At 39.9% G+C, this 27,917-nt stretch overlaps 1 protein-coding gene across 1 annotated transcript in view; it reads right to left on the reverse strand.

The window, feature by feature from the left end:
* The window catches only part of ZBTB38 (zinc finger and BTB domain containing 38), a 46,674-nt gene extending 19,160 nt beyond the window's left edge, over window positions 1-27,514 (reverse strand). The window contains exons 1-2 of the mRNA XM_063306658.1: window positions 26,568-27,514; window positions 12,249-12,388 (exon numbers count right to left, since the gene is read on the reverse strand). Coding sequence (XP_063162728.1) covers window positions 12,249-12,266 — 18 coding nt within the window. The 5' untranslated portion in view covers window positions 12,267-12,388; window positions 26,568-27,514. The remainder of the gene's footprint in view (window positions 1-12,248; window positions 12,389-26,567) is intronic.
* Window positions 27,515-27,917: the final 403 nt, after the last annotated feature.

Raw genomic sequence — 27,917 nt, forward strand, 5'->3', positions numbered from 1 at the left:
TAAAATGCTGAAACAGATGCTAATATTTCTTACTGAAATCTCAGAACATCACACTGTATCTGTGTAACATTTTACCCCACTTCCCTTTTCAAAACCACAAGCATTATTTATTTCTTTATTATAGTATGTTTACACACAGAATAATCCTCTCATTTCTCTGTTCCCTCTCCTTCCCCCAAGGAGTTTTTTTTAATACTTCAAAAAATTGTACTCTGTGAAAGGAGGTAGCTTCCTGATTGACCTAACAGCCAGCTAATCAATTCTTCACACAGCCTCTTCCTTACACAGTAGAAAAATAGACTTCTCCTGAATTCAGTCTAGAAAACAGGTTACATGTTTGACCACACATGTTTTGTGAATGTCTGCACCAACTTAATCACTGGGGTAATGAATGCCTTAAATTTATCTGAAACAGAATTTAATCTATGAATCTCTAAATGAGATTTTTCCTGTTAGGCCCCTACTTCCTCATTCTGTCTCTCATACTTGCATTATCTTTGTCTTGTATATGTGACCACAAGATGGAGCTCAATTCAAAGAAGACTACATCAGACTATTGGGTAAAAGAAAATAGCAAATAGAATTTTGGTAACATGAGTGAGCTATTTCTAGGCTGACAAAATTATTTATTAGTCATCTGAAACTAACAAATCCTGCTTTATTTACTGTAACATCAACACTCCTATGGACTGAATTTGTCTTATGCCACTGGAAATTATGAACACATATCAATATATTTCCTATTTATTCATAGCTGATTAGATACCAGTGTCAGATACTGGCATCTATCAAAATTATCCACAGATTGTCATCATCCATACACTTATCTGCAGAGTGCACTGCTAGAAAAATTGTCCTGATGAAACAAGAAGATCTAGGAGCCATATTTGTTAGAGCATGTGAGTAATGGGCTGATAGAACAGTGATAAATTTGGGGATACTAATTTGCACACTGCTTGAGTCATGATAGCCATCTGGGACTGAGATTCAGCCAGGGTGTAACAACTGTTCTGCAACTGACTGAGACAATTGTATTATCTCTGAAGATACACAGTTTTACAAGAATGGACCATATTTTCCTTCCTCTCTGGTAAGGTACAGCATCAGACCAACTCTCTGAAAGGGACAGAATTCTGATCTTATGTTCCTCTAACAAGAAGGACCCAACGGTATCCACATGAACATATGAAGCATGCAAACAAAAGAGCTGAAGAGAATGTCCTGGCTTTTAGAATTTGACTCTGTTTGTCAAGTTATGACTCAAATGCGTTGAAGCTTCATTCATTTCAGTACAAAAGTTAAGCATATACTTAAATCCCTTGTAGGACATTAATTTAAGCAGTTTTTCCTATAAATTGCTTCTTAGTTGTGGTCTTTGGTCAGAGATCCCAGCTTCAAAATATGGGTATGAACACTATGCCCATTTGCTGGCAATTTGTATACCCAATAAGGCACACAGACAAACATAAACATAATGAAAACGAAAGGAAAGAAAATGATCAGAATGAAAATAAAATATTTATTAAATATAAAGATTGTATCTTTGAAAATAGATATAATCTTAGGATATCATAGCAGTATTAGATAGATTTTCCTTCTGTCTTAAAATAATGAATATATTTATTCTAAACTTAATTCTGATGACTTATATTTACTTTCTTGTGACAGAGAAGTCCTTATGGCCCTTAACTGTCTAATAATAATAATAATAAGGGCAATAATATCCATAACTACATATAAATGTGCATTCTATAAAAATAAAATACTAAAACAGCTACCTTTCATGCCTCAGTGAAACTAGTTAAAAGTCAATATCTAGCAGTCAGACAATCTAAGGTGATTAAATGCTGGAAGATAGCCACAAGATATTGCTTGAACACAATAAACTGTGATGACAGGAGCAAAGGGAAGATAAAAATCCTTGTAGATCTAAGTCTAAATAATTCTAGAGGAAGGGAGAGGGCAGATAAGCAGAAGTAATGAAAGGCCAGATGGCAATAAACCAAAATAACATCCAAGGTCGAAAAAAGAGGTCAGGTGTACAGCAAGTTAGCAAGAAGCTACAGAATTATTTCATTGGAATCCGAAGTTTTAACTGGACAAATGGGAATCATAAGGCTGTAGATGCAGTATGTCATAGGCTGAAGCCAAGGTGGAAACACAAAAGCAGTCAGTGACCCTTTCGCCATTTGCATCTACACATAGGGCAACCTCTTATTTTATATCTTATCTTCATGCTTTTTGTCTTCATCTCATCCCTAATCCATACCTGAACTGCCTTAACTCATCCTTAGTTGTTCCATATTAAAAGTGTGTTTTCCACCTGAAGCAGTTGTAATTTATGTAACATCTGTTATGCTTTACTACCCATTACCTCAGAGGCAGTCAGCTCTCCCACATGGGAGGGATCAACCCAGCACTCTATTGGCTACTTCACGCTGGTTCTAGGCAGGTCCCATCTATTCTAATCCCTGGACATTCTCTTCCAGGGGCATTCTATTTTAGGGAAAGGGAGAGTCTGGCTCTTTGAAATGGGCTCCCTCAGTGTTTCCATCACCAACCATAACCTGTAGATCAACTGTCCAATAGGCTCTAGGAGATTATCAATTTGAAATAGCAGATGACAAATTAAAACAGGAGAGCATTGGCTCTCATCCCCACCTGCTTGCTGATTGACTGATTCACAAACTCTGGGAAGTACTGGGTTTTGACATGCAGCTTGACCATGCAGGATCAGCACTCTTTCAAAACTCCACACTGCAGAAACCTGTTGATCAAAGGAGCTTGCATGGGGGCAGGTCGGACAGATCTCTAAACCGAAGTCTGTGATCTTATCCTGTCTGTAGGCTGATACTTAAGTTAAAACAAAATTCTCAAAGTTGAATTTTATGGCTGGGGAACATTGGTAATTTCCTGTTCTAACTCTTGTCATACTACCCAGTTCTGCAATTCCCATTTCTTTCCATTAGCAGGACTCATGGGTGGTGTACACCTGTCCCAGTTCCGGGACAGATACCTACTCTTAGGCAATAGACAATTGCTTTCTGATGGACAAAACTACTGCCATTGTCAAGGCTAGTGACAGCTCCTTCCATTATTTTGCAATTCAGTAAATAATCTGCAGTTGGGGCATTAGAACTTGCTATGAGTAAGAGGAACTTATGTTTCAACCTTCCCCAATTTAGTATCTTCCAGATTTGGCAGATTTCAAATTCCCCAGACAGCATATCTTTAGCCATGTTGGCTGGGTTTATAAGAGATTAAGCTCTTGCCCTACAATGCAAACTGTGATTGTATTACATTGCTATCATACAGGTAGTCCTCATTTAGTGACCACAGTTAGGACCAGCAACTCACTTGTTATGCAAAGCGGTCACTAAGTGAAACATCACAATTTTATTATCTTACTTCAGCTTTCTTTTGCTTTATAGACCTGCAAAGTTTGTAAATGCGAGGACTGGTCACAAAGTTACTTCTTATCACCATCATAACTTCAAACAGTCGCTATACAAGGATTACCTGTACCGTACTAGTGGAAATACTGAATAGGAAGTATTTGATAGAACTTTGAAGGTATTGACTCTAAGAGACACTAGGTTTAAAGTAAATTTGGGGGGAAAAAGTACAGCTTGTAAAACAAAAGGTTAAATACTGCAATGTAACATTGGATCCAGGAAGAAAGAAAATTGATTAGACAAAAGCCTTGTATGTTATCCTTCCATCAAGGAATGCGAAGCAGTTAAAAATTCAGGAGCTTTTCATTTCATACATAATCACATTTGCTGACATTACTTGGATTTTATGGAAACTCTTAAGGAAAAATGCCAAATGGGAGTGGAGAGATAAACACCAACAGGCTCTTAACACTTTTAAAACAGCTATTTAGCAAGAGCCCAGTTTTAAAATTCCCTGAAATAACTCTTATAGCATCTTGGCTGAAAATGTAGGCTCATATAAGGGTGATCCTTTGGATTGGATTTACAAGGTGTACCAGAGCATTATAGGAATGAATGATGGGAAAATGCAACCACACAGGAAAAAAAGGTTATGACAATGGGCTTATGACAATAATAGTATCTGGGTAGAGTGGAATTCTCAGAGATTAGAGAGACATAATAAAGACTGAGGGTTCTAGTCCCACCTTAGGCATGAAAGACGGCTGGCCAGTCACTCTCTCTCAGCTCAACTCACCTCACAGGGTTGTTGTTGTGGGGAAAATAGGAGGAGGAAGGAGTATTAGGTATGTTCACTGCCTTGAGTTATTTATAAAAATAATAAAGGCAGGTTAGAAAATAAATAAAATAAAATAAATACATATGTGATGATCTGAGTTTTCCTGAATATAAATTCTGCCTGTTTTATTGACAGAGTACTTCAAAGGAATGTACACTTGATTTTTTATCAGAAAATATGACTACAGTTATAAAATGTGGGAAAAAGCTGTTTCTGTGTTAGATCATCTTGCATTGGTCTGATGATTTCCAGCCAAAATGTATCCCTCCTTTGATAAACCATTGGTTTTGTAGTATAACTAAAGTTACGGAATGTGAAATTGAATACATTACTCCATAATTTTCCATTTATCACTTATCTAGTTTTCCTGTCCTATATGATGACCGATACCTTTCTAGGTTCTAGGTATGAATTAAAGCCTTCTGCACAAATCTACAACTCTGTTTACTTTAAAATCTCCTGTTTTGTTGGGTGGTGTTCGCTGAGTGTAATGGTACGTGGGAATAACCTTGGGAGATGGGGCAAAGAGACTCAGCCAAGGGAATGGTCAGATAAAAAGCAACTTAGCCTGTAGCAGGAATGTAGGCAGGGTGCGTGGCTGTGAAGGGACCCTCCCTAGTTTCTTGGGCTAAAGGGGGTGGGGGGAGAAATGTACTTTCAGACTTGCAAGATTCTGTTAGTGTAACCTTATAATAAAGTAGAATTAGCTCATCTGGCTTTGTTTCCTGTCTGGTCTTTCTCTCAGGGCTGACACTGAGTGTGCTGTAGTGCTGCATAAAAGATCCTAGTTCTATAGAAAAGGACAAAAATTTTGTAACACATTATAAAAAAGTACATGTACCCAAACATATTTTTTAAAAAAATTCTAAATTGATTCTCCGCCCAATTGATGAGATTTACACATCACTAACTGTTCTAAGCTCCCAATCTATTTCTGTATTAAAAGCTCAGAACAGTCATAGAAATAAAAGAGTTGAAAATGAATTCTAAAAGTTGATTAACTTACTGTAAATCTCACTGTCAACATTCTCCCAATTATCTATCAATTGTAGGAGTTTACATTCTTCAAATAACTTTTTCTGAGCTGTTTCTACTACTTCATTCATTCATTTTATATTCCACCTAGGAATTTAATTTATTATTAAATTAAGCTGCACTCTTTCATTCTAACTGGAAAAATAAAAATTAGATATAGAACCTTCTCATCAGCCACCGACTTATAACTACAATATTTAAAATATCTCTGTATACTAATATTTGAGTAAGAAATCTTGGTTATTGACTAAGAAAACCCAAAAGCATCCTGCACCATACCACCTGTGAACCACATTTACAACAAGGAAGACAATCATATCAATGCTCCTGATATTTTCCATGGTGGGGACTATATTATTTGATAAACAACAGCCCCTGGAGTTGAAGAAAACTTCCTCCTTAATACAGTTTAGGAGAGGTTTTAAATCATGTAAAAGAGACCCGGTTTTTTCAAGTTGGGTTCCCGAGAACAGTTGGGAGTGTTGCTATTGTACCAGCCTCCCTGCTGCGTAGCAACCTCCCTGCCTGAGCTGCTGGAGGCCATCTCAGGGTTGGCAGTAGAGTTCCCCAGATTTATGGTTTTGGGGGACTTCAACCTGCCGTCCCTGGGGTGCACCTCGGAGACAGCACAGGAGTTCATGGCTACCATGGCAGCCATGGGCCTGTCCCAGATTATTCGGGACCTGATCAAGACAGTGGTCTAACCCCAGATCTGGTTTTCTTGTTGGAGCAATGTGATCTGAATGGAGAGTTACAGCTGTCCCCATTGTCATGGTCAGATCATGCCCTGGTGGCCCTGAGATTCTCTTATGCTGCCCCCCTCTGCAGGGAGGCTGGACCCACTCAATTGGTCTGCCCCTGGTGACTGATGGACCCAGTAGGGTTTCAGAGGGAGCTGGGAGTTCCCGAGGATCTGCTGCATGGTCTAGCAGAGGCCCTGGCTGCAGCCTGGAACAGGGAGGTGGCCAGGGCCTTGGACAGGATTGCACCTGTGCAACCCCACTTGCCCCATCGAACCCGACACTCCCTGTAGTTTATGGAGGAGCTGAGGGTTCTGAAGAGGGTTAAGAGATGTCTAGAGTGCTGCTGGAGGAAGACAAAGACAGAATCTGACTGAAGACAGGTTAGAGCCGCTATTAAGGCCTACCTTGGGATGATAAGAGTGGCCAAGCATCAATACTTCTCTGCTTTTATTGCATCCGCAGCATGCTGCCCGACAGCCCTGTTTAAAATTACTCAATCCCTTTTGGGGACGGTGGGCCCAGTGACCCACCTACAGGGCCGTGCAGAGTTTTCTGAGCATCTGCAGGATAAATTCACTAAGATCCATTCCAAGTTAGACTCCAAGTGTGAGGCATGGTCCATGGAGATGCCAGGGGAGCGTACTTACCTATTTATCTGGGAACAGTTTGATCCTGTTGGACCCAAGGAAGTGGACACGATCCTCTGGATGGTAAATGCCATGACTTGTCATCTAGACCCATGTCCCTCCTGCCTGGTGAAAGCAGCTTGGGAGGTGACATGTGGTTGGGTCCAGGCAATGGTTAATACATCCTTGAGGGATGGGGTGTTTCCAACTGCCTTTAAGGAGGTGCTGGTGCACCTCTTCCTCAAGAAACCATCGTTGGACCCTAATGTACTGGACAGTTTTCCTCCAGTCTCCCACCTCCCCTTTTGGGGGAAAGTGGTTGAGAAAGTGGTGGCTTTACAGCTCCAGAAGGTTCTAGATGAAACGGATTATCTAGACCCCTTTCAGTTGCGTTTCAGGCCCGGATATGGTATGGAAATGGCATTGGTCACACTTACGGATGATCTCTGGCGGGAGTGGAATGGGGGCAGCGCATCCATCCTTGCTCTTCTTGACCTCTCAGCGGCTTTTAATACCATCAACCATGGTATCCTTTTGGGTCAGCTCAGGGAGTTGGGGATGGGCGGCATGGTTCTGCTCTGGTTCACCTCCTTCCTCCTGGGCTGGTCCCAATTGGTGTTGATAGGGAGCGAGAGATCCGGTCCTTGACCTCTCCTTTGAGGGGTGCCGCAGGGCTCAGTACTCCCTCTGCTCCTTTTTAACATCTACATGAAACCACTGGGTGAGATCATCCATTGCCAGAGGATGAGGTATCACCAATATGCTGATGATGCTGAATTGTACATCTCCATCCTGGGTGAGATAAGTGATGCTGTGACTGCCCTCTCTTGGTGTCTGGAGGCTATAGGGGTCTGGATGGGAAACAACAGGCTTCAGCTGAACCCTGGTAAGACGGAGTGGCTGTGGGTTAATGTCTCTTCCGTATCTGGGATATTGTCATCTTTGGTTCTGGATGGGGTTGCACTGCCCCAGACAGACCCGGTGTGTAATCTGGGGGTAGTCCTGGACTCATGGCTCCTGCTCAAAGAGCAGGTGGCAGCCGTGGCTAGGAGAGCCTTTGCGCAGCTTGTGCACCAGTTATTCCCTTTCCTGGATCGGGAGGCCCTTCGAATGGTCACTCATGCCCTTGTTATCTTCCATATTGACTATTGCAATGTGCTCTACATGGGGCTACCCTTGAAGAGTATCTGGAAGCTACAGCTGGTCCATAATGCAGCCTCACGGGCTATCTCTAGCACCCCTAGAAGGGTGCATATAACACCTCTACTACACAAGCTGCATTGGGTGCCAGTTTGCTTCCGGGTCCAATTCAAGGTGTTGGTTATCACCTTTAAAGCCCTACATGGCATGGGACCAGGCTACCTGAGGGACTGCCTCTTCCCCATTACATCAACCCGTCCCACCCGATCATGCAGAGAGGGCATGCTGCGGACCCCATTGGTAAGAGAATTCCATCTGGCGGGGTCTAGGAGTGGGGCCTTCTCTGCAGTAGCTCCCGCCCTCTGGAGCATCCTGCCCCCAGAAGTGAGGTTAGCCACTTTGCTCCTGGCCTTCCGGAGGAATCTGAAGACCTGGCTCTGCCACCTGGCTTGGGGTGGGGAGGGAAGTAGTCACATTTGGGGATGGCTAGTGCCCTAGAGTGCTCATCCCATGGAAGGACAGAATTAGGTCATTGCTATCTCAACTTCATTTTTATCTACATTTATTAGTTACTTGTAACTGTATTTTATATAGTGTATTTTATATATTGTAATTATATTATATATCCACTGTTTTATTGATTTTGTTGTAAACCGCCCACAGTCCCCCTGGAGGGAGGAGATGGGCTGTGACAAATTTGATTGATTGATTGATAAATAAATAAATAAATAAATAAATAAAATGTATATTTACCCAGGCCTTTTAATGCTACTGTCCTACTTTTGTGTTGTATATCTGTCATGTTTTTCAAGTAGTTTTTATGGATGTTTTTATTAAATCTTTATAAGTAACCCAAAGCTGTTAAGGAAGCAGGTGGCATATAAAGAATGTGCATGCATATTTAATGCAATATTTGTATTTTGGAGATTTTGGAATTGGAATGATAAAACTTATGAGCCCTAGAATAGGTATATTATTCAAAGGGTCACAGAATTAGGCAAGGGTCTATAGTTTGAGGACAAGATTTGTATGAACAAGCTTTCAGGTTTAGCTCCCAATTAAAGGTTCAGGTAGCAGTGCTACCAAACAAAATGTGGCAAGGATAGGTCTGTATATCAGACAATATCACATATTCAATACATTCTCGCTCTGACAGAAATTGAGAACAACCAAAGGGTGAATTTTATCTTACCACATTTATAATCAGATACAAGAAAATGCACTTGAGGAATACCTTTTAAAACTTTTGTGATGTTTGCTAAAATTAATTTCTAATTGAAAAATCAGTGGATAACAGTATATGGGCATATGAATGGTGTGAAAGATGTCAAAAGGAAATTTTTCCCATGTCCAACAACATTAGAATTTGGAATCACCTTATGACCTTGATTTGGGAAAGTAGCTTTGTACACAATGAATCTGGAAATTATTATGTAATAAATCAAATCACCTTGCCAAAAGTCAGCATACTTTTGATTGCTGAGGACAATGATACATGTTAGAAATAGCATGATCTCTTTATCAGCTTCCTGAATATCTTCTTGGCCACTAAAATAACATTGGATTAAATGGTTGGTGATCTATTCAACAAAAGCAATTTTTATGTTTTTATGAGCATATTTTCTTCTCTGTGTGCTGATTATAACCAAATATGTTAGTTTTAGAAATGAATCAAAAGGAAACTTTTCTAGGCCTCTATGGTTTAAGGTTCGAAGATATTAACTGAAATTAGTGAGAAAGCATAGACAACTGATTTCAGAAAAATGTGGCTTAATACATTCAGCTTCCATTTTTTGTCTCCCCAACACTCCATTTGAGAAAGAAACTCAACAAGTACACTAATTTGTACACAACAAAGTACAACATAAAAAAATTAATCCACATAGCCTGCAGCTCGAGTGCCAAGAATGTATCTTGCTGTTTCCACGATGGAAGTTTCAATATTATTTTCATCTTTGCAATGTTATTTTCCAGCTAACACCACTGACAGTTATGAAGTTGTATTTATGCATTCTAACCACTCTATTTTTAATAAAACATTTTCACACAATTAGTCATTGCTTCAGCTGACATAAACTGTGTCCCCACTTGTGCCTAATCATAGCATGACCAAATCCTGGCTACATTTTTTTCTGCTGTTGCTTACATCACACTCATCCCAGGAGCAAAAGGGGCTTAAATTGTCCTTAGCTGGACTGGGGTTACACTTGTATTGGATGGGTCTTTGCATCTCACCTAGTCCAAAACTCTGCACAGTGCAGGATTCTACCACTATGCTATCCCCGACAGAAGGCATCCAGTTTCAGTTTAAAAACTGCCAGTGAAGGAAAGTTCACCAGTTCCTAAAATAATCTGTTCATTGTCCAACAGTTTCTTCCTGCTGCCCAAGCAAAATCTGTTTTCTCATAATTCAAACCCATTGTTTGTTTGTTTGTTTTTCTGGAACAACATGGGACACATCTCTCATCACTATGGCGGCTTTCAGATACTTAAAGACAACCATCATGTCTCCTTGCAGTTCCCTCTTTTCTGGGCTACGCATACTCTACGCTTCCATGCATTCCTCAGAAGTGCTTTTCTTCCAGACCTCTTATCATCTTGGTTGCTTTCTCTGGACGTGTTCCAGTTTTTCAATGTCTTTCTTAAAATGTGCTGCCCAGAATTGGATGCAATATTCTAAGAGTGGTCAGACTAATGCAAAATAGACAGGAATGATAAGTACTCTTGAACTTCTGCTGATGCAGTGTAGGGTTGTGTTTACTTATTTTTTGCACGTTCATTGCATGTTGTGTTTGTGAGCCCACAAGTAGTTTCTTATTTCTTCCCAACCTCTTTTCAAGCAGCGGCTATAGGAGGCATCTCTATTTTCTCTGTGAAGCAAAGTAATGAGTGTGTCTGTATGTGCATGTGCACTTCTTTTCTTTGGACCGATCAGGGTACTTATGCATACCTGTTGGTCTCTGTGTGTGTTTCTGCTCTTGCCTCCTGTTGCATCTGTGCTTTCCTGGGTATGTGTGCATTGAGAAGTACAGGTGGTTTGCATATGCGTGTTCTGGGTCATATGAGGAAGAGGAGGGAGGGGGCTTGGAATGGAGCAGAATTCCAACCTGCTCCACAACTGCTTCTGCCATCGGGTTGCAATGGGGATATTTTTTGCAATGTTTTTCTCCACAGAACGGAGCCTGATCAGGCTGATTTTTAAATTTGTTCTTTTGCTGGCTTCACTCGCCTGACCAAATTTAGCCCTGTTCTGTGGAGGGTTATCCTGCTCACAAACAGACAGAATCCTGACTCTGTTTACATAATTTCTTTCAACATTCCATTGTGTTGGAAAGAATAAAAAGGGTTGGTTTATTCTTGATAAATCTGTGCTGGCTTCTGCCAAGCAATGCATTATTTTCCAAATGCTCACAAACATTTGAGCTGAGTTTCCCATTGGGGATGAAAACTGAAACAAAGTAGAAGTTGAGGAGATCTGCCCTCTTTTCACGTTACCATGTTTCCATCTTCTCAAAGCAGTTGGCCTACTTCTTTTTCTTCCCCTTACTATGACATAGAAAAAAGACCCGCCTGTTTTGTTGCTTTAGTTTCCCTTGCAAGCCTAAGCTCCTTTACAGCTTTAGCCTCTCTGATTTTCTTTCTGCAGATATTAACTAACAGTGATTTCACCCAGCTTCCAGTTCCTGTACATGTCCCTTTTAACCCAGGCCTACCTTGAAGGACTGGCAACTATGCTTTAATTTCCCTTTCTGTTTTTACCTCTTCAACCAGCTCTTCCCTATTAACTGGGGTCACATCTAGGACAGCTGATACCCTTGACTTAATCTTTTTTGAAAATGAAGCAATCAGGAAGACCACGCAGAAATTTTGAGGCATTTGCCCTCTTGGGTGAGTTGGTGTTTGAACAGAACAAACTCAGCTATTTTCTCTCCTAAGCCAACACCACCCAAAATCATTTTCAAAGTGTGTAAAATTGATTAAGCTTGGTCCCTCATTACCTTGAGAGAAGTCGGATGACTGGCACTCAGTGAGAACAGATACAATAAGTCAAGATAGGGATTGCAATGGGACAGCAAATTTCATGCTTGTATAATTTTCTGCCAAATCAAGGATGGGTCAGTGGTACTAAAACTTGTTAGTGGACAAAGGTCTCCAAGTCTTTAAACTGAGTTCAAACATCAGACATGGTTTATTTTGTGGTTTATTTTACACATTATTGGTTGAGTAAACCTTGCAATTTATTTCTTCATAAATAACATAAAGTCAGCCATAAACCAACAAACCTGTATTATGTCTTGGTGCAAGATGTGTTCCTGGTACTGACTTTGCTTGGGATTGCTTCAAAACCTAAAATCATGTTGTCTACAAGCTTGTTTTTATATTACATTTATATTCTGCTTTTCAGCCCAGAACAGCTCCCCAAATTGCTTAGGATTAAAATAGGTATAATATGTTTGGGATACATGGGTACCTGAGAGGTTGGCATCATCTGCCAGTGCCTGGGACTCAGCAGAGGGTCACAGGTGAGCAGCAGAACTTCCTGGTCTAGTCCTTGAACCTCTTGTCATTGCTGCCTCTTGTCCTACTCTTCAGATCTCAATCACTGCTTACCTGAAAAAAGTAAAGTTGCAAAGATTTATCTTTCTTCAGTTTCCTTTTATAAATGGTATGCCATTCCATGTTGTATCAGTTCTGTTTTTATATATTGTATGTTTTTAAAACCCTCCTCTTCACACTTGAAACTACTTTTTCATATTTAACTTCATATCAAATAATCCCCCCTAAAATGCATTGGAAAAGCTATTTCCAAAAGTCTGGCAACAATAATTTCCTTCATAGTCAGACACTGTCCAGATTTTAAGTCTATTTAGAGATATTTTTGGTGAGCAAATTGCAGCATAGTTTTACATATTTTCCACTGCCTCCAGCAGGCAAGAAGTTTCAAGGTCTGTGTTATCAGAATATACTGTATAAAGGAGAGGTTGCTAGAGCTTTACAGCTGGGTTGGAAAAAAAAAAATCCTGCATTGTTTCTACCAGTTCTTTCTTGGTTTGATAAAAGAGAAATTGTTTTTGAAATTTCTTTCAAAAATGAAAAGCATTTAGTGAATTCTCAAAGGTTGAGTTTGATATTTTTGCACTTAATTAGGAAGTGGTCAAGGTGTCAGTGTGAATGTCCTACACAGGAATCTCTCCCATTGTCTGTAGCCCGCTTGGCTTCTAATGCTCCTTCAACGAAGCCCATGGAAAGACTTCACGAGGAAACTGTTCCCACTGGGATCTTTCAGAGTGGAACACGTGGGCAGCCAGAGAGGCTTCAGAATTATGGAAAGACACGTAAGAGAAACCAGACACACATGGAGGCACCATTGACCAGCTCAACAATAAAACTCATTCTAAAGCACCACTAAAGAAATTCAAAAGACATTTTCCAGCATTCTGAGAATAAGACTGAACAACAACAACAACAAAACTACATAGAAACCTGTTTCACAGAGGAATAAACCTTTTGAGAAATTGCAAGGCAATTTTGACGCAGCATTAATTTACACAGATGCTAGTAGAGTGTAAGTAGAGACAAGGAGCATAGCATACTTAGCAGGTAGTAAGTCCTGTATCCCGCTTTAGAAACCAAGAAAACCAAGGTGTATTTGGCCTTCAGCTAATTTTCTATCTCTCTGGAAGTAAGTAGTTCTACATACTGCTTTAAAGTGTCATGTCAAAACAGAGTAGTCATCACTTCCAAGTTAGTAATAACCAGAAATTGAAACCAATCATGGTTTTAAATTGCAGTTAGTGCTGATCATAAATGGTTGCTCTCCCATTATTAGCTATCACCTATGTCATGTCAAAGTAGGGAGAAGCTTCCAATCATGGTTAAGAAGCTGCATAAAATGGAAATAAGCATGCATCTTCACACTAATTAATAACCGTAGCTGAATGTAAATGCCCAGTGTAGTCTAGTCACATCTTAGACCGCATTATGACAAATCTCAAAAATGCATAGCTTTCAAGGGTTATGTTCATAAAACACCATAAGCTAGGCCTATGAAATCTGGACTGGAAAAATCTGCATATCCACTAGATGGCAACGATGGGATACAGAAAAGTAACTCTTTGGTGTCATCTAATGAACTTCTGGAGTTTTGCAGCCCAGATCTTGTAGTCTTAGTTTACAGTAAGGTGTGAACCAGTAACTTTGTGTAGAGTATATGAACTACGACCCTGTGTCTTTTCAATGTTTAAAAAATATGGTTTAGCATAATATGTCAATCAAGCCCCTGCTTTCAGTTATCAAATGGGGAGGAGGTAATTTCAGCTACAAAATAAACTATGAAATGAATAATCGCTATTGTGCTTAAATATTAATTCATTCCAGAAATTAGTAAAATAGTATTTTCCAATTCATATCAAACTGATGAACTGAGTCATGCTAAAGTAATGGTTATCTTGTGAATTTAATTTCTGGATAGGTTTTTAAATATGAGCGCATCCTCTAGGTCAGGCTTCCCAAACTGGGTGCCTTCCAGATCTGTGGGAATTCATCTGCCTAAATTATCATCCTTTTGATATGCTCTCTGGGAATTCTGGAGGTGAAGAACCTATAAAACGCACCATGACTGCTGTACATGCTGCTCTATGGGTAGGAGATAACATTCCAAGCAGACCCAATCAGCAAGCTAATAGAGATGAATAATGGAAGATGTAGTTCAGGGCCACAGGGGTTCCATTCCTTCAGTATGTGCCAATCTCCTTCCAGGGATATTATTTAGCAAGTTCAGCCCAGTTTGTGCAATTAACTAGTTACAAAATTGCTCTGCTGCATTTCTGAGAACAGCAGAAACAGAGCAGACCTACCAAACTTCCTTCACCCTGGAAATGAGGCAGCCATTTCTCAGTAGTTTTACTTGGAGCTCCCATTAAAGGAAGCAAGACCAGCTGAGAGGCACCCTGAACCACCAGGGTCTGAGCGTGGAAGATGTCTCCCTTCCTGGGCTGACTCCTTCCCTGAAGGCCAGGTGGCTTCGCCATCTTATTCCCATGGCCACGGAAGAGAACCTGTGGGGCACTTAGCTTTTTTTCCAGCAAGGAAGCTCCCTGGTGCCTCTCTGTAGGTGGATGGGGCTGTCTGCAGCTGGACTGAGGAATTCCAGAGGAACACTGGGCTGCTTTCCACTGCTGCAGCCTTGGTGGCAAGCTTAGAGGGGTTCATACAAAACTGCAGTGGCTGCAACAAAAGCGCCCCAAAATCTTGCTTGATGATTTGGGGAGTACAGTCTTTGGAGATTAGCCAGCACGGTGGGGAGGGAGTAGTGGTGAGAGTGACAGTTTTGTTCCAGGGCAGGAGCAGGCAAGTTTAGATGCAACCCTGCTCTGCCCAGACAGCTTTTGTGCCTGGGCGTTACAGCCAAGGGGTCTGAAGCTGGGGATCCTTTGCTAGAACAAACCACATACTCAGCTTTCAGATGGAAGATGGAAGATGTCATCAACAAGCAGGAACGCCTTTGAGCAGAACTGCCCTAAGATGCATCCCGTGGCATTTCAGGAGCAGCCCCAGGAACCTTCGCAACAGCTCTGGGTGTCAGATAGCTCAGCCTTTGCAGCCCTGTTTACATTTTTTATTCTGCATTAAAACAAAACAAAACAAAACAAAACACTAGTGGAAAACAATTGCTTCAAAAAAAGTTGCACAAACTTTTTACAGTACAATGTGTTTTCTTCAACTTGCCACAATTCCTTTTCCTGTGTGTCTGCTGCCTGTTTAACACACTCACTCTCTCTCTCTCTCTCTCTCTCTCTCTCTCTCTCTCTCTCTCTCATAAAAATTATCCACTCATCCAGATTTCATTTTTCCTTGGTAATTAATCAATCAATCTGAAGCTGTAATCCAAAACATTTGGAGGGCTCTTGGTTATGTCCCCCTGATATAAGGGTTGTGTTACAAACCATCCACACTCTTGTAAATGGTGGCCAAGTGCTTCAAAGTACCATACACTATTAGCCTTACTTAGGAAACGTGATATGATTTATTCATACAGCCAAATACTTAGCAATTCCCATTTGGGAAAATAAACATCTGTATGAGAAGAAGCTGTAGCTCTGCAGCAGAATACCTGCTTTGCTTAGAGAAGTTCCCAGATTCAGTTGTCCTTTCCTTCTGTTAGAGCTACTGCCAGTCAGTGTATTAATTCACTTGACTGACCAATGATCTGATTTAGTCTGAGGCAGCTTCCTGTGTTGTGTGGCTTATGTTATAGAGCAAGACCTGGATTGTGACCCATAAAGAATCTCGCTATGGAAAAGACTTTGGTTTACCTGTCACCTCAGAAACAAGGTAGAAGAAAGGCTTTTCGATCTCTCACCTTCTTAAAAGTAAAGAGTAAAGATGGGTAGCTACTGTTAAGTCTGAAACTAGTAAGAGGTGAAGCAACGATTCTCAGCCCAGGCAAAATTGTTACGTTAACAGGGATTAGGCAAGGTTGTATACTTTCACCCTACTCATTCAATATGTACCCTGAACAAATAATTCAAGAAGCAGGAATGTATGAAGAAGAACAGGGTATCAGAATTGGTGGAAGACTCATTAACAACCTGTGATATGCTGATGATACAACTTTGCTTGCTGGAAGTGAAGAAGACTTCAAGTACTTGCTGATGAAGATTGAAGATTGTAGTCAGCAATACGGACTACACCTGAATGTGAAGAAGACGAAGATACTCACAAATGGACCAATAGACAATGTCACAAGAAATGCAGAAGAAATTGACGTTTTCAACGATTTCATTCTACTCAGATCAATGATCAATGCCAAGGGAAGTAGTAATCAAGAAATCAAACAATGTATCGTGCTGGGAAAATCTGCCATCAAAGACCTATCTAAAGTTTTCAGAAAGAAAGACATCAGTTTAAAAACAAAGGTCCGTCTGCCTCACACCATGGTCTTCTCAATTGCCACATATGCCTGTGAAAGTTGGACATTAAAAAAGGAAGATAGAAGAGGAATTGATGCATTTGAATTATGGTGTTGGCGAAGTTTATTGAAAATACCACGGACTGCTAGAAGAAGAAACAAATCAGTTTTAGAAGAAATACAACCAAAATGTTCCCTAGAGGTGAAGATAACTAGGCTTAGACTCTCATACTTGGGGCACATCGTCAGGAAAGACCGATCACTTGAAAAGGACATCATGTTTGGTAAAGTCGAGGGCCAGCGGAAAAGAGGAACACCTTCAATGCGATGGATTGATACAATTACAGCAACAATGGATGCAAATATTGGAACGGTCAGGCATATGGCGCAAGACCAAACAGCATTTCGTTCTGTTATACATAGGGTCACCATGAGTCGTAAATGACTCAATGGCAACTAACAACAACAACAAGATAAAAAAGGCCAAAAGTCAGCTGATGAGGAAGAGGAGGAGAAGAAACCTAGGATTTAAAACCCATGGGTTGACATCTACATAGAGGACTTATCTCTACATTCTACAATAGATGGGCCTTCTGCATACATATGACTTCTTTCCTGCTTTGCAATAAAGCACCTTTTCTAACAGAAGCTCCTTGTCAGGGTAGCCTTACTCCCAATAAAACACGGACTCACTTAGAGGGTCTAAGGATTTCCTGTTTATTGGAAGCAGATTGCATACGGAGAAAAAGAGAGGAATGCGGGCGTGGTAGCGGGGTACCTCGTTTATACCCGTGCGGCGGACCTTGTCCCCCTCCACCCTCCATTGTCCCATAAGCTGGATCCGGATGGGCGATCTGCAGCGATATGGGTTCATCGATGGGCGATTTAGGCGATCTCCGCTGGTCTCCTTTGTCTCTTCACTCTTGTCCAGTGCAGGTGCGTCCCCCGGGGTAATGGGTGGAAGTTCCCCCGATCTGTTAATGGGTCTTAGGTCTGGACAGAGGTGTGCCTCTATTGTGCTGGTGATTGTTTTAGGCGTTTGTGTGCTTAAAGGGTAATGGTTATCCCTTCCTCCTTCCCGATGGGCATGTTCCCCATTGTGATGCACATATGCCTTGCAATGGGGAACATGACATACTGCCCCCCCCAAGAAAATTCTAAGGTGCCGGTTTGTCCGGGTATGCTTTGTGGAAGCTTTTGACAAGCCGTTTTGCTGAAACGTTTTGCGCTTGGACCCACTCCGGGTGGGGAAAATGTCTCCATTTGATGAGGTACTGTAAGGTGCCCCTTAGCCTCCTGGAGTCTAGTACCTCCTTAATTTCAAAATGTTGTTGACCATCTATCATGATGGGGGAGGGTGGGGGGGGTTTCATTGTGCCATTTTGAAGGGGTGGCCGGTTTCAGTAGGGCACAGTGGAACACTGGGTGTATGCGCCTCAAGTTGTGGGGTAGCTCCAACTTGAAAGTCACTGGGTTGATCATTTCTATGATTGGGAATGGTCCAATGAATTTGGGTGCCAGTTTCTTCGAGGGTTGTGGGGATTTGATGAACTTAGTGGAGAGGTAGACCCTATCTCCCACTTTGAAGTTTGGCTGCGCCGCCCTGTGGTTGTCCGCGAATCTTTTGTATGTGGCTTGAGCGTCTGAGAAAGCCAGCTGTATGACGGGCCAAACCGTGGCCAGTTGCGCCGCCCAGTCATCAGGGGAACAGGGCGGGGAGTCTGGCTGGGGCAGTTCCGGGATTGGGACAAAGTCTCTACCATAAACCACTTTGAATGGGGTGTGACCTGTGCTCTGGTGCACTGCATTGTTGTAGACCACCTCAGCAAAGGGTAGCAGGTCTACCCAGTCGTCCTGTTGGTAGCTTATAAATGATTGTAGGAATTGCTCCAGGGTGGAGTTAAGAAACTCCGTAGAGCCATCTGTGTGGGGGTGCCAAGCCGTGGACAGTGCCTGCTTGGTACCTATTAGTTTTAAAAATGCCTTCCAGAACCTGGATGTAAATTGTGTGCCCCTATCAGTCACCAAATGGGAGGGGGAGCTGTGGAGTTTATAGATGTGATTTAAAAAGAGGCGTGCCAGCTGTTGCGTGGAGGGGATGGACGCGCAGGGTATAAAGTGCGCCTGCTTGGAGAAATAGTCTTTTACCCCCCAGATGACTGTTTTTCTTTGGCTGGGTGGTAGATCAACAATAAAGTCCATCGAGATTTCCTCCCAGGGGCGGGAGGGGCTTGCTACTGGCTGCAACAGTCCTTGGGGCTTCCCCACCTTTCGTTTTGACATGGCACATGTGGGGCAGGCAGCGACATACTCCTTAACGTCCTTCCTAAGAGTAGGCCACCAGAATTGTCGCCTGATTAAATGCAGTGTTTTAACAAACCCAAAGTGCCCCACTGTCTTGTCATCGTGTGACCTGCTCAGAACTTCCGCTCGCAACTGTTCTGGCACATACAAATTATTCTGTTTCCAAGCTAGGCTGTCCTTAAGAGATATATTGTGTAGGTTATTTTGTAACCATGTATCTGTTTTGATGGCTTGAACAAGCTGTTGTTGCAAGTTCGGTGAAATTGACCTGCGTCTCCCTCCGTCTGTGGATGTTTGCGCTGGGGTCCGTTGGGTTCTTGTTTGGCTGCGTGTGACGGCAGGGCAGCCCAGCTGTGTGTCGGTCCACACAGTACCCACAATGTCCGATGCCTGACTAGCATCCTGAGGCCGCCTGGAAAGGGCATCTGCTAGGAAGTTCTTCCTCCCCGGTATGAATTTTAATTTAAAGTCGAATCGGCTGAAGAATTGCGCCCAGCGTACTTGCTTGGGGCTGAGGCGTTTTGGAGTGCTGAGAGCCTCTAGGTTTTTGTGGTCTGTCCACACTTCAAAGGGGCAGGTGGCCCCTTCCAGGAGCTGCCTCCATGTCTCCAGGGCTGCTTTGACTGCGAATGCCTCCTTTTCCCACACGTGCCATCTCCGTTTCTGTTTTAGGCGTTTGTGTGCTTAAAGGGTAATGGTTATGCCTTCCTCCTTCCTGATGGGCATGTTCCCCGTTGTGATGCACATATGCCTTGCAACGGGGAACATGACACTCCTGCTGTTATGTAGCTATAAATGTGGGTTTGAGTTTCTGGAAAGGAAGGACGTACAGCTATTCCTAGCCTGAAGTCTGGCAGCCACTGCAACCATAGTGTCAGCTGGGCAGAATATCAGTTTTATTTGCCGCTTTTCTTGCATGTCCTTCGCACAATAAATTTAATGTCTCTTTGTGGGTCTGTGTTTGCAGTGATGATACATTCCATGTTGTTTTGAAATAACATGGTTGGGATTGGTTCTTTTATTTTGAAGTTTAGCAATACTTTGTGCAGTCACGTAAGTTTCCTACATGCTTGTTTCGCAGCACAGTACTGTATTCAGCTTCTATAGATCGTAGGGCTACAATGCTTTGTTTCTTGCCACACCAGGTGGTGGGCACGCCCCTATAAAAGAATGAGTGTTCTGGAGTTCCTGCCAGATTTATCTCCAGACCAGTCTGAATCTGTATATCCAATAAATTTTAGATTATTAGTTATAGGCAGATTAAAATAAAGATGAAAAGTTCCTTTTAAGTATCTGCCTGTTTTACTGCTGTCCAGTCCTCTTGTGTTGCCTCACTGACCTTTCCACCTAGCAGTCCAACTACACTGGCTATGTCAGGTCTAGTCAAAGTTGCAATGCATAGTAGTTTTCCTTTGGCTGCCCTATACATGCCAACTTGTTTTGCTTTCCACCTTTGTTTAGGTATCCAACTTCCATGGGGATACTTCTTTGCTTCACTGAGACCTAGAAAGCTAATTAGCTATATTATCTTTTGTTTTTGACTGAGCAAGTGTGCTTCACTTTTGTCCTTTCTTATTTCAATTCAAGATGATGGCTAATATCCCCTAGATGTTTTATTTCAACTTCTTTATTTAAATTACTCACTGTCTCCAAGCTGTCTCTTTTATCCTTTGAACATACAATTAAATCAACATAACAGAGAATATACATTTTTAACTGTTGTATATAAACATGGATCAGCATTTCCCTAGTCAAAGTCCATGCATTCAACATTTTATTAAGTTTATCAGACCATACTTTGGCTGCTAGCTTTAGCCCATATATGGATTTTTGTAATTTATACAACAGTTTTTATTTGGCTCTTCAAAATTTGGTGGTTGGTGTATATAACTCTCCTCTTTCAGACCACCGTGCAGAAAGTTTCTCTTAAATGCCCCACATGCAATATTTGAAATGCTGCTAAACTTAGAATTCCGATACTTGCTTGTTTAACTGCTAGTGTAAAAACTTCTTCATAATCCTTGCCATATTTTTGTCTGTATCCCTTTGCTATTAACCTAGCTTTATGGCACTGCATATTTCATGAGCATCATGCTTTCTCCCGAAAGCCTGCTTACAGTCCATGGCTATCTTGCCTTTTGGTAGCTCTGTTAAAATCCATGTTTTGTTTTTGTGCAAGGATTCCTTTGCTTCCCTCGCCGCTTCCCTCCATTTCTGTGCCTTCTGTGCTGCTGGCAATCACTGTACTACTTTCTATGAATTGGGATCAGGCCCGTCCCTTGCTCTAGCTGTGCAGCAGATTCTCTCAAGCGGGATTCCTTTATTAGCTATTTGAGATCTTCTTAACTCTAATTCTGGGTCTTATTCTTATTCGCTGCTTCCCTTTGTGAACTTTCTGGGTAGCGATGCTACTGGTAAAACTAGGTCGGGTTGCACTAGTATGTAAATAGCGAAGCTCATTTATCCTTTCTTCTCTATTGAAAGGAGCAACACTGCATGTGTTTACTTTTTCAGTTAAATTTTCAGGTCCAAAGCCCTATAGCCTTTTTTTCCTATTTGATAAGCCAGCATTATTCCTAATTGGGTTCTGCAATTTAATTTATTACTTTTTTCTTTAGGGATATACATACATACATACATACATACCCCTAAATATGTTTTTATCTTTAGGGGTAAAAAAATATCTTTTATTCCTAAAGATAAAAATTTTGTATCTATATCTATATCTATATATAAATTTCTATAGCCACCCATGTCAACCAAGTGATTATACTTAAGGTTTGCATCCAAATATCTTTAGGTGTGACAGTTTGGGTTTGCTCCCACTCTATAATTCTTATTTATTTATATTCATTTATTTAATCACATTTGTATAGCCACCCATCTCACATAATGACTCTGGGCAGTGTACATAATAATAATAATCAAAAGTGTATAGAAACTATTAAAACAATCAATTTGAAATTAAAAACAATATAAAAACAAATAAAAAACAAAATGGAGTTTTGTTTATGGGGTTTTAGCTAGATCTTGTGTTTGTAGATAAGTAGCTGTGCTGTTTCCCAGCATAAGATCCAGCAAATTAGCTTTATTGTACTTTCCTATTAACATTACTTGATAGTTTATTGTAACAGTGCAAAGTCCCTTTTTAAGCAGAATTTTACAGCCACATTGCATAATGTAACATAGACGTAATGTAATTTGCATCCTATTCAGCTACATAATATACTTCTTGAAATATATTCATTTCATTATGATTTTAGTTTAATACTGCCTTTTCCACATTTTAATCTTTTCCAGAAATTAATCTTTCTCTCATAAGATTCATCAATCTTGGTTGCAGATTTATTGACTTGTTGCACCATTATATATCAAAAATTTTCCTTTCAAAATCATGTCTAATTTCAAATAAGCATTTATTTGCTAATATTGTTTCTCTGTCTGTACCTAACTGTTTTTGCAATCCTGTTGAAGGCTTGATTTTTCTTTTAGGACATTCAGTCTCATTATCTCTCTCTCTCTGGTCCATATTTCTATAAAGTCTGCTTTTTTTAAAATATGCTTTTCAGTATGCTTTCTTTTTTAGTATGTCCTTTTTCATTACAGTAATGATAGATAACATTTATCTTGTTTAGAGAATTCCCTTCAGTTGCATTGTTCAAACCATGCTAGAATATCTCCAGTTTGGCACATTCTCAAGGGGATTTCATCATGAAGTTTCATTAACTATACCATATATGTATAGTTTTCTAGTACCAGTTCCTTGATCAAATCATCAGAAAGGTTCATACTATTTTGTTTTAGCGTCTTCCGAATAGAGAGGTACTCTGATCTATCTTCCATTAAACTTCGATGCTGTGGTAATTTCAGATATACTAGTTTTCTGAACATTAATTCATTATTGCTCATTCCTGAGGATGCATATGTCTGCTTTGGCTTGTTCCAAATCTGTTTTCCTGAATTACAGTTTTCAATCAATTTATAGTTTATTGAGTTAATTATTTCAGATTTCAGTAATCTACACATTTTCACCTAAGCTGCCCTGGCTTTAGCTTCTTCTGGACATGGCATCTCCACAAGGAGAGGTTGAGAGGTTCAGCTTTTCAAATAGTGCCTCTATTTTCATGCTCCATATGTTATATTGTTTCCCATCTTCAGACATGAGATTTTTCAGTCCTGATGACACTGCCGTTTTCAGAAACTTTATGCAAGCTTTTTTCAGTATGAAAGAAATGCTCCTCAGTTAGGAAGTGTTAAGTCCTAAGGATCATCCACGATAGATGGCTCTGAGCGTTGGTTCAGCTGTATACTTGACTAGGAGCCTGGAAATAACTTGGGATGTTTTTGTGACTAGGCTGCTCTGAGTGCTCGGGGTGTTAAGTGTTTAGTTCTAGCTCCCTACTGGGCCCATAACCCTCCTGTTGGAAAATTACTGTGGGTAATTTCCAGTTTAGTTTGCACTCAGCACACTCCCAGTCAATTCCTATATTCAGATCAAAGCAAGCACACATGCCACTCAGTTCATCCAGCAAAGATAGATAGATAGATAGATAGATAGATGTTTGTTTATTAAACATCAGCAAACATCAAAATAGTTTACTAGCAAGGTTGGATAAAATGTAGAAAAAAAGCAGGGAGAAGAGAGATGGAAACAATAAGCAAGAATTTACATTATCTGTGTGATATCAAAAAGGACAGAAGGTTCTAGAGCTACTGAAACAATACTGTGGGTAATTAGCATGGGCAGTCCCAAAGGGAGTGCTTTTGATTATTCCATTTTTAACCCTTTTATGTACAAGAAATAGCAGAATGGAGATGAAAAGTGGGACATCACCTGATCCCTCCTCTTTTCTACATCTTAAAGGAAACAGTTTGGTAGATGGGGATGATGCATCCAAACTAATGGCTATTTAGAAAATGAACAGATATTTATAGCCACTTGGAGGGAAACAGTACATTCCAATACTCTGGTTCACCCATCACACTGCCACAATTTTGTTTATCATGGTCTGTTATATAAGCTACATGACTCACACCTCATACTAAGTCATAATCCATGGTTTATAAACTACAGTAGCTGGGTTCACACAAACAACATGCAAGGTCATAAATAAGCAAATCATATTATGACTTAACATAGTCATTGAGTATTATTGTAGACTAAATTGGCTGAGAAAAAGGGGATGGATGGGAACATGGATAGTAGCTGGCTGGCAATATTTAAGAAATGAGAATCAGCAGTGCATGTTAAAAAAACCTATCAGTACTGTAAAAATCAGGGATTACCATTAGATATGGCAGCAACGAGATACATAAAACTCTTGCTGCCATCTAATGATTATCTGGATTTCTGCAGCCTAGAGCTGGTAGCCCTATGAAAACTTCATAGCTGAAGAGAGCTGCATTTTTTTCTGACACCATCATTTGATCTTCAAAGAGAAACAAAGACACAGAATCTTCTTTTGATGTGATTGGAAATAAGACTTCCATCAATATTGGTCATGCTGAAACATGATGGAAGCATAATGAAAGCCAAGAAGTGCTTTATAAATCCTCATTTGCCTGCTCTCCTGTAGAAATGCTTAATACAGTGACATAAAACATAGAACACTGGAGTGATGTGTAAGATTTTTAGAAAGGAAAAGTCTATGAATAAAGTGAATAACAACATTTCTAACAATATCAAGGACCTGATATTTACACTGTATTTCCTAAAGCAAATAATGAAAATCATTCATCCTGAAAAAAATGTAATCAATCCTATCATGATCCTTGTACTGAAAAATAGCAATTGAAGGAACTTATTAAAAAGTGAATAAAATATGCCTAATTTTAGTGCATTTATCTATTAACATCATTTTGAGTAATATGTCTATTCTGCAACTTCATTTTAAAATAAGTATTTTATTTTAATAGTATTAAAATAAATATAATAGTATTTTTCTGGAACAAATATATTGTGTTTATTGTGAGCTATCTTATCAAGAGAAAATTAATATTGTTATTTGCTGTTTATATTTGCTGTAAGTATCTGTGTCCAATGGAACTATATTTCTTAATACTGCCACTAAACATTTACTGTATATTGAGTGCTGACTGTGAGAATCTTTGATTATTTTGAAGTTAAGCATTTGAAAAGAAGATGGCTTCTATGCTGAAAATATCTTTACAAAGAGCTTTGCTTCATTTAGAGTCCGTGTTCTAAAGAAGCTGTATCAAAAGTGGAGAAGTATTTTATACTACAAGTAATACCTTTCACCTTTAGGTTTAATTTTTACAGACACTATTAAAAATATTGGATAAGGTGCTTTTCATTAGATGCTATATACTTCATCTTGCATTAGTGTTACAATAAAGGACAAACTGCATCATCACAGCTTTCTCCTTATGTCCTTCATTTTAGAAGATGTTCAGTTTGGTTAAAATGTCAGATTAAGTTACGGGTAGGTAATAAAAATCTCTAAAATTGTTGCTAAAAGAAACGATGGAGAGAAGAAAGCTTTAAACCAATTTACAATTTTCAGCTGTCTTTAAATTTAATTTAGTTTTGCTTTTACAGTGCTGAACCTGTTTTAAGTATAAATAAACATTCTACATTTGTGTCATGATGAATTACTTCATACTATGGTATTTGTTTTAGTGAGAAAATAAATAGCGTAGTTGCATTGCTTAAGTAATCAAGTTAAGATGACAGAAAAGATTACAGTTACAGGGCTAAAATCTCTGATCATTTAAAAAATTATAGTCATGAAAAAACGTTATGAGATAGTCATTTGCATTGAGGAATAATAAACAATAATAAATGCCTTTGCAGCTCTGTTATTGCATCCTTTAACAGAATTTGGTTGCCAGGGTAACAGGTTGGCCCAGTATTGATGTGAAGCAACTATATTATAAAGCAGCTATGTTAGTGTACATTATATGTCCATACAATGACTTAAAAATTAACTCACAGATTAGGATATCTACACATTTTGTTTTAATTTCCTAAGTAAGCCCAATTCTAATTCGCATTCATTTCAAAGGGGCAGGAATAAATTTAGGTGCTAATCTTTTAAAAATATCTGACATCTCAAAAGGAAAAAAAATACTGTATTTAAATGTATCCTTACTTTATGTCAGCAATTTTTATAAAAGAATAATACATATTAAGTTAGTTTTTATAATAAATACCAAAAGACCGCTTTCTACCACAAAATTCAAATATTTTTATTTTTTTCACAGCTATATTCACAACTTAGACTTTTGTATTTTAGCAAAAACCCTATTCATTTTCATAGTTGACTTCCAAATCCTCTAAAATTGTTGAGCTTTTTAAAAAGTCTTTTGTTGCATAAGCGGTGCCACGCCCTGATTATCTAGCAGAAATGCTATTTTCAATTTTAAAGAGGTATATGTTTTTAAACTGACAGAACTGTCTCTTGAATAAATACATACACAAAGATAATATTTTAGAAGTACATCATTACAAAATATACTTATTTAATGCATTCCCAGCTCAGTGCTCAATGTCTCTATTTCCATATTCTTCCATTGTGGAATACAATTGATAAAAACATGCAAATCTTCACCTACCTGTTTATGTGGCTTAATTAAGTCTTAGCATGGCAGTGCACTCAGCCATTCTTGGGTAAAGCAATGGGGAAACTGTGAAAGCTTGGCTGTTTCAGAAAAAACTGAAGGAAAAAAGAAGCTGTTTTCAAAAATACCTTGCTTGAATAGACTGTGACCAAGATAGCTGAATTTATCAATGGAAAGGAGAGATGTGGAATGCGGAGATATCTTCTCATCCAAGGTGGTGGTGAAAGGTGGTGGTTGTTTTTAAAGCTGCAGCACAGGACTGTCCTCTCCCTTTCTGAAGGTTCAAGGCTTGAAGATGACCACTGACTGCAAAGGCCCCTTGTCACATCTGCTTGAACATCAGCCCAGGATGATTGCCCCTGCTGAAAAGAAAAACTCAGCAACTGAAGCCCTTTGCACACCTCTTACGCAGTAGGAGTTAAAAATAGATTGCATGGGCTTCATAAGAAATACGTCAGTTTCGAAGGGTTTAATTTGATATTGCCATTAATTAGCAATACAACATACATTATTTAAAGAGCAGCTAAGGCAAAGGGGAAAAAGAGTGACACCCACTGGAAGCAGCGTTCGCTTAATTCTTTTTTAAATAATATAACAGTAATAAAAATAGACAAAATGCTGGTCTGGGAGTGCAATTAAGAGTTAATAACTAACTGCACCAAAAATGAAATTGAATTCTAAAAGTGCCTGCTTAGAGAGCAATGTCCATTAGGAAGACCAAGCCCTTACTATGGCATGATATGGCACACAGAGCATTTACACGCTCCCTTTAGAAATATTAGGCATGGTATAATGAATTCAGTCTCGAGACCATGCAGCCAGCGCAAGCAGCATTAATCCTGCCTGCCATTTTAGGCTTGCAACAGAATGAGACAGCAGGGGCAGCAGGGGCAGCAGCAGCAGCACCGATCCAGTATGAGAAAAGGCAAGGGACAGCTCACCTTAAATGCAGTATCTGATTAATGTGGTTAAGTGACATTGCAAATATGCTGTCTTCGAGCAACTGTGTGGGAGGGAACAAAGGAGAAGAAGAAAAAAACCTGCCATCAACTGATGATGCAAGGGGAATTGTTACTGTGCTGTGTTCAGCAAGGCTCCAGTTGCTTCATCAGAGCAGCCTTTAAGTATGGCAGATTATCTGGCAGAAACCTGTCCGCAGATCCCTTTCTACTGACCGCAGCCATCTCCTTCTACTGAGAAAAATGGAAGATTCCTTTTTTTAAAAAGCCCAAGCCTCTTTGGAGGGGAGGATTGGAAAGAAAATCTGCAACAATACCCTTCTTGACGAATGAAGATTTCACATAGTACGTATTAGGTCCTAGCTCTATGGCACTATTGTTCTGT

The sequence above is a fragment of the Candoia aspera genome, chromosome 6, assembly GCF_035149785.1.
Source record: "Candoia aspera isolate rCanAsp1 chromosome 6, rCanAsp1.hap2, whole genome shotgun sequence".
Classification (NCBI taxonomy): Eukaryota; Metazoa; Chordata; class Lepidosauria; order Squamata; family Boidae; genus Candoia; species Candoia aspera.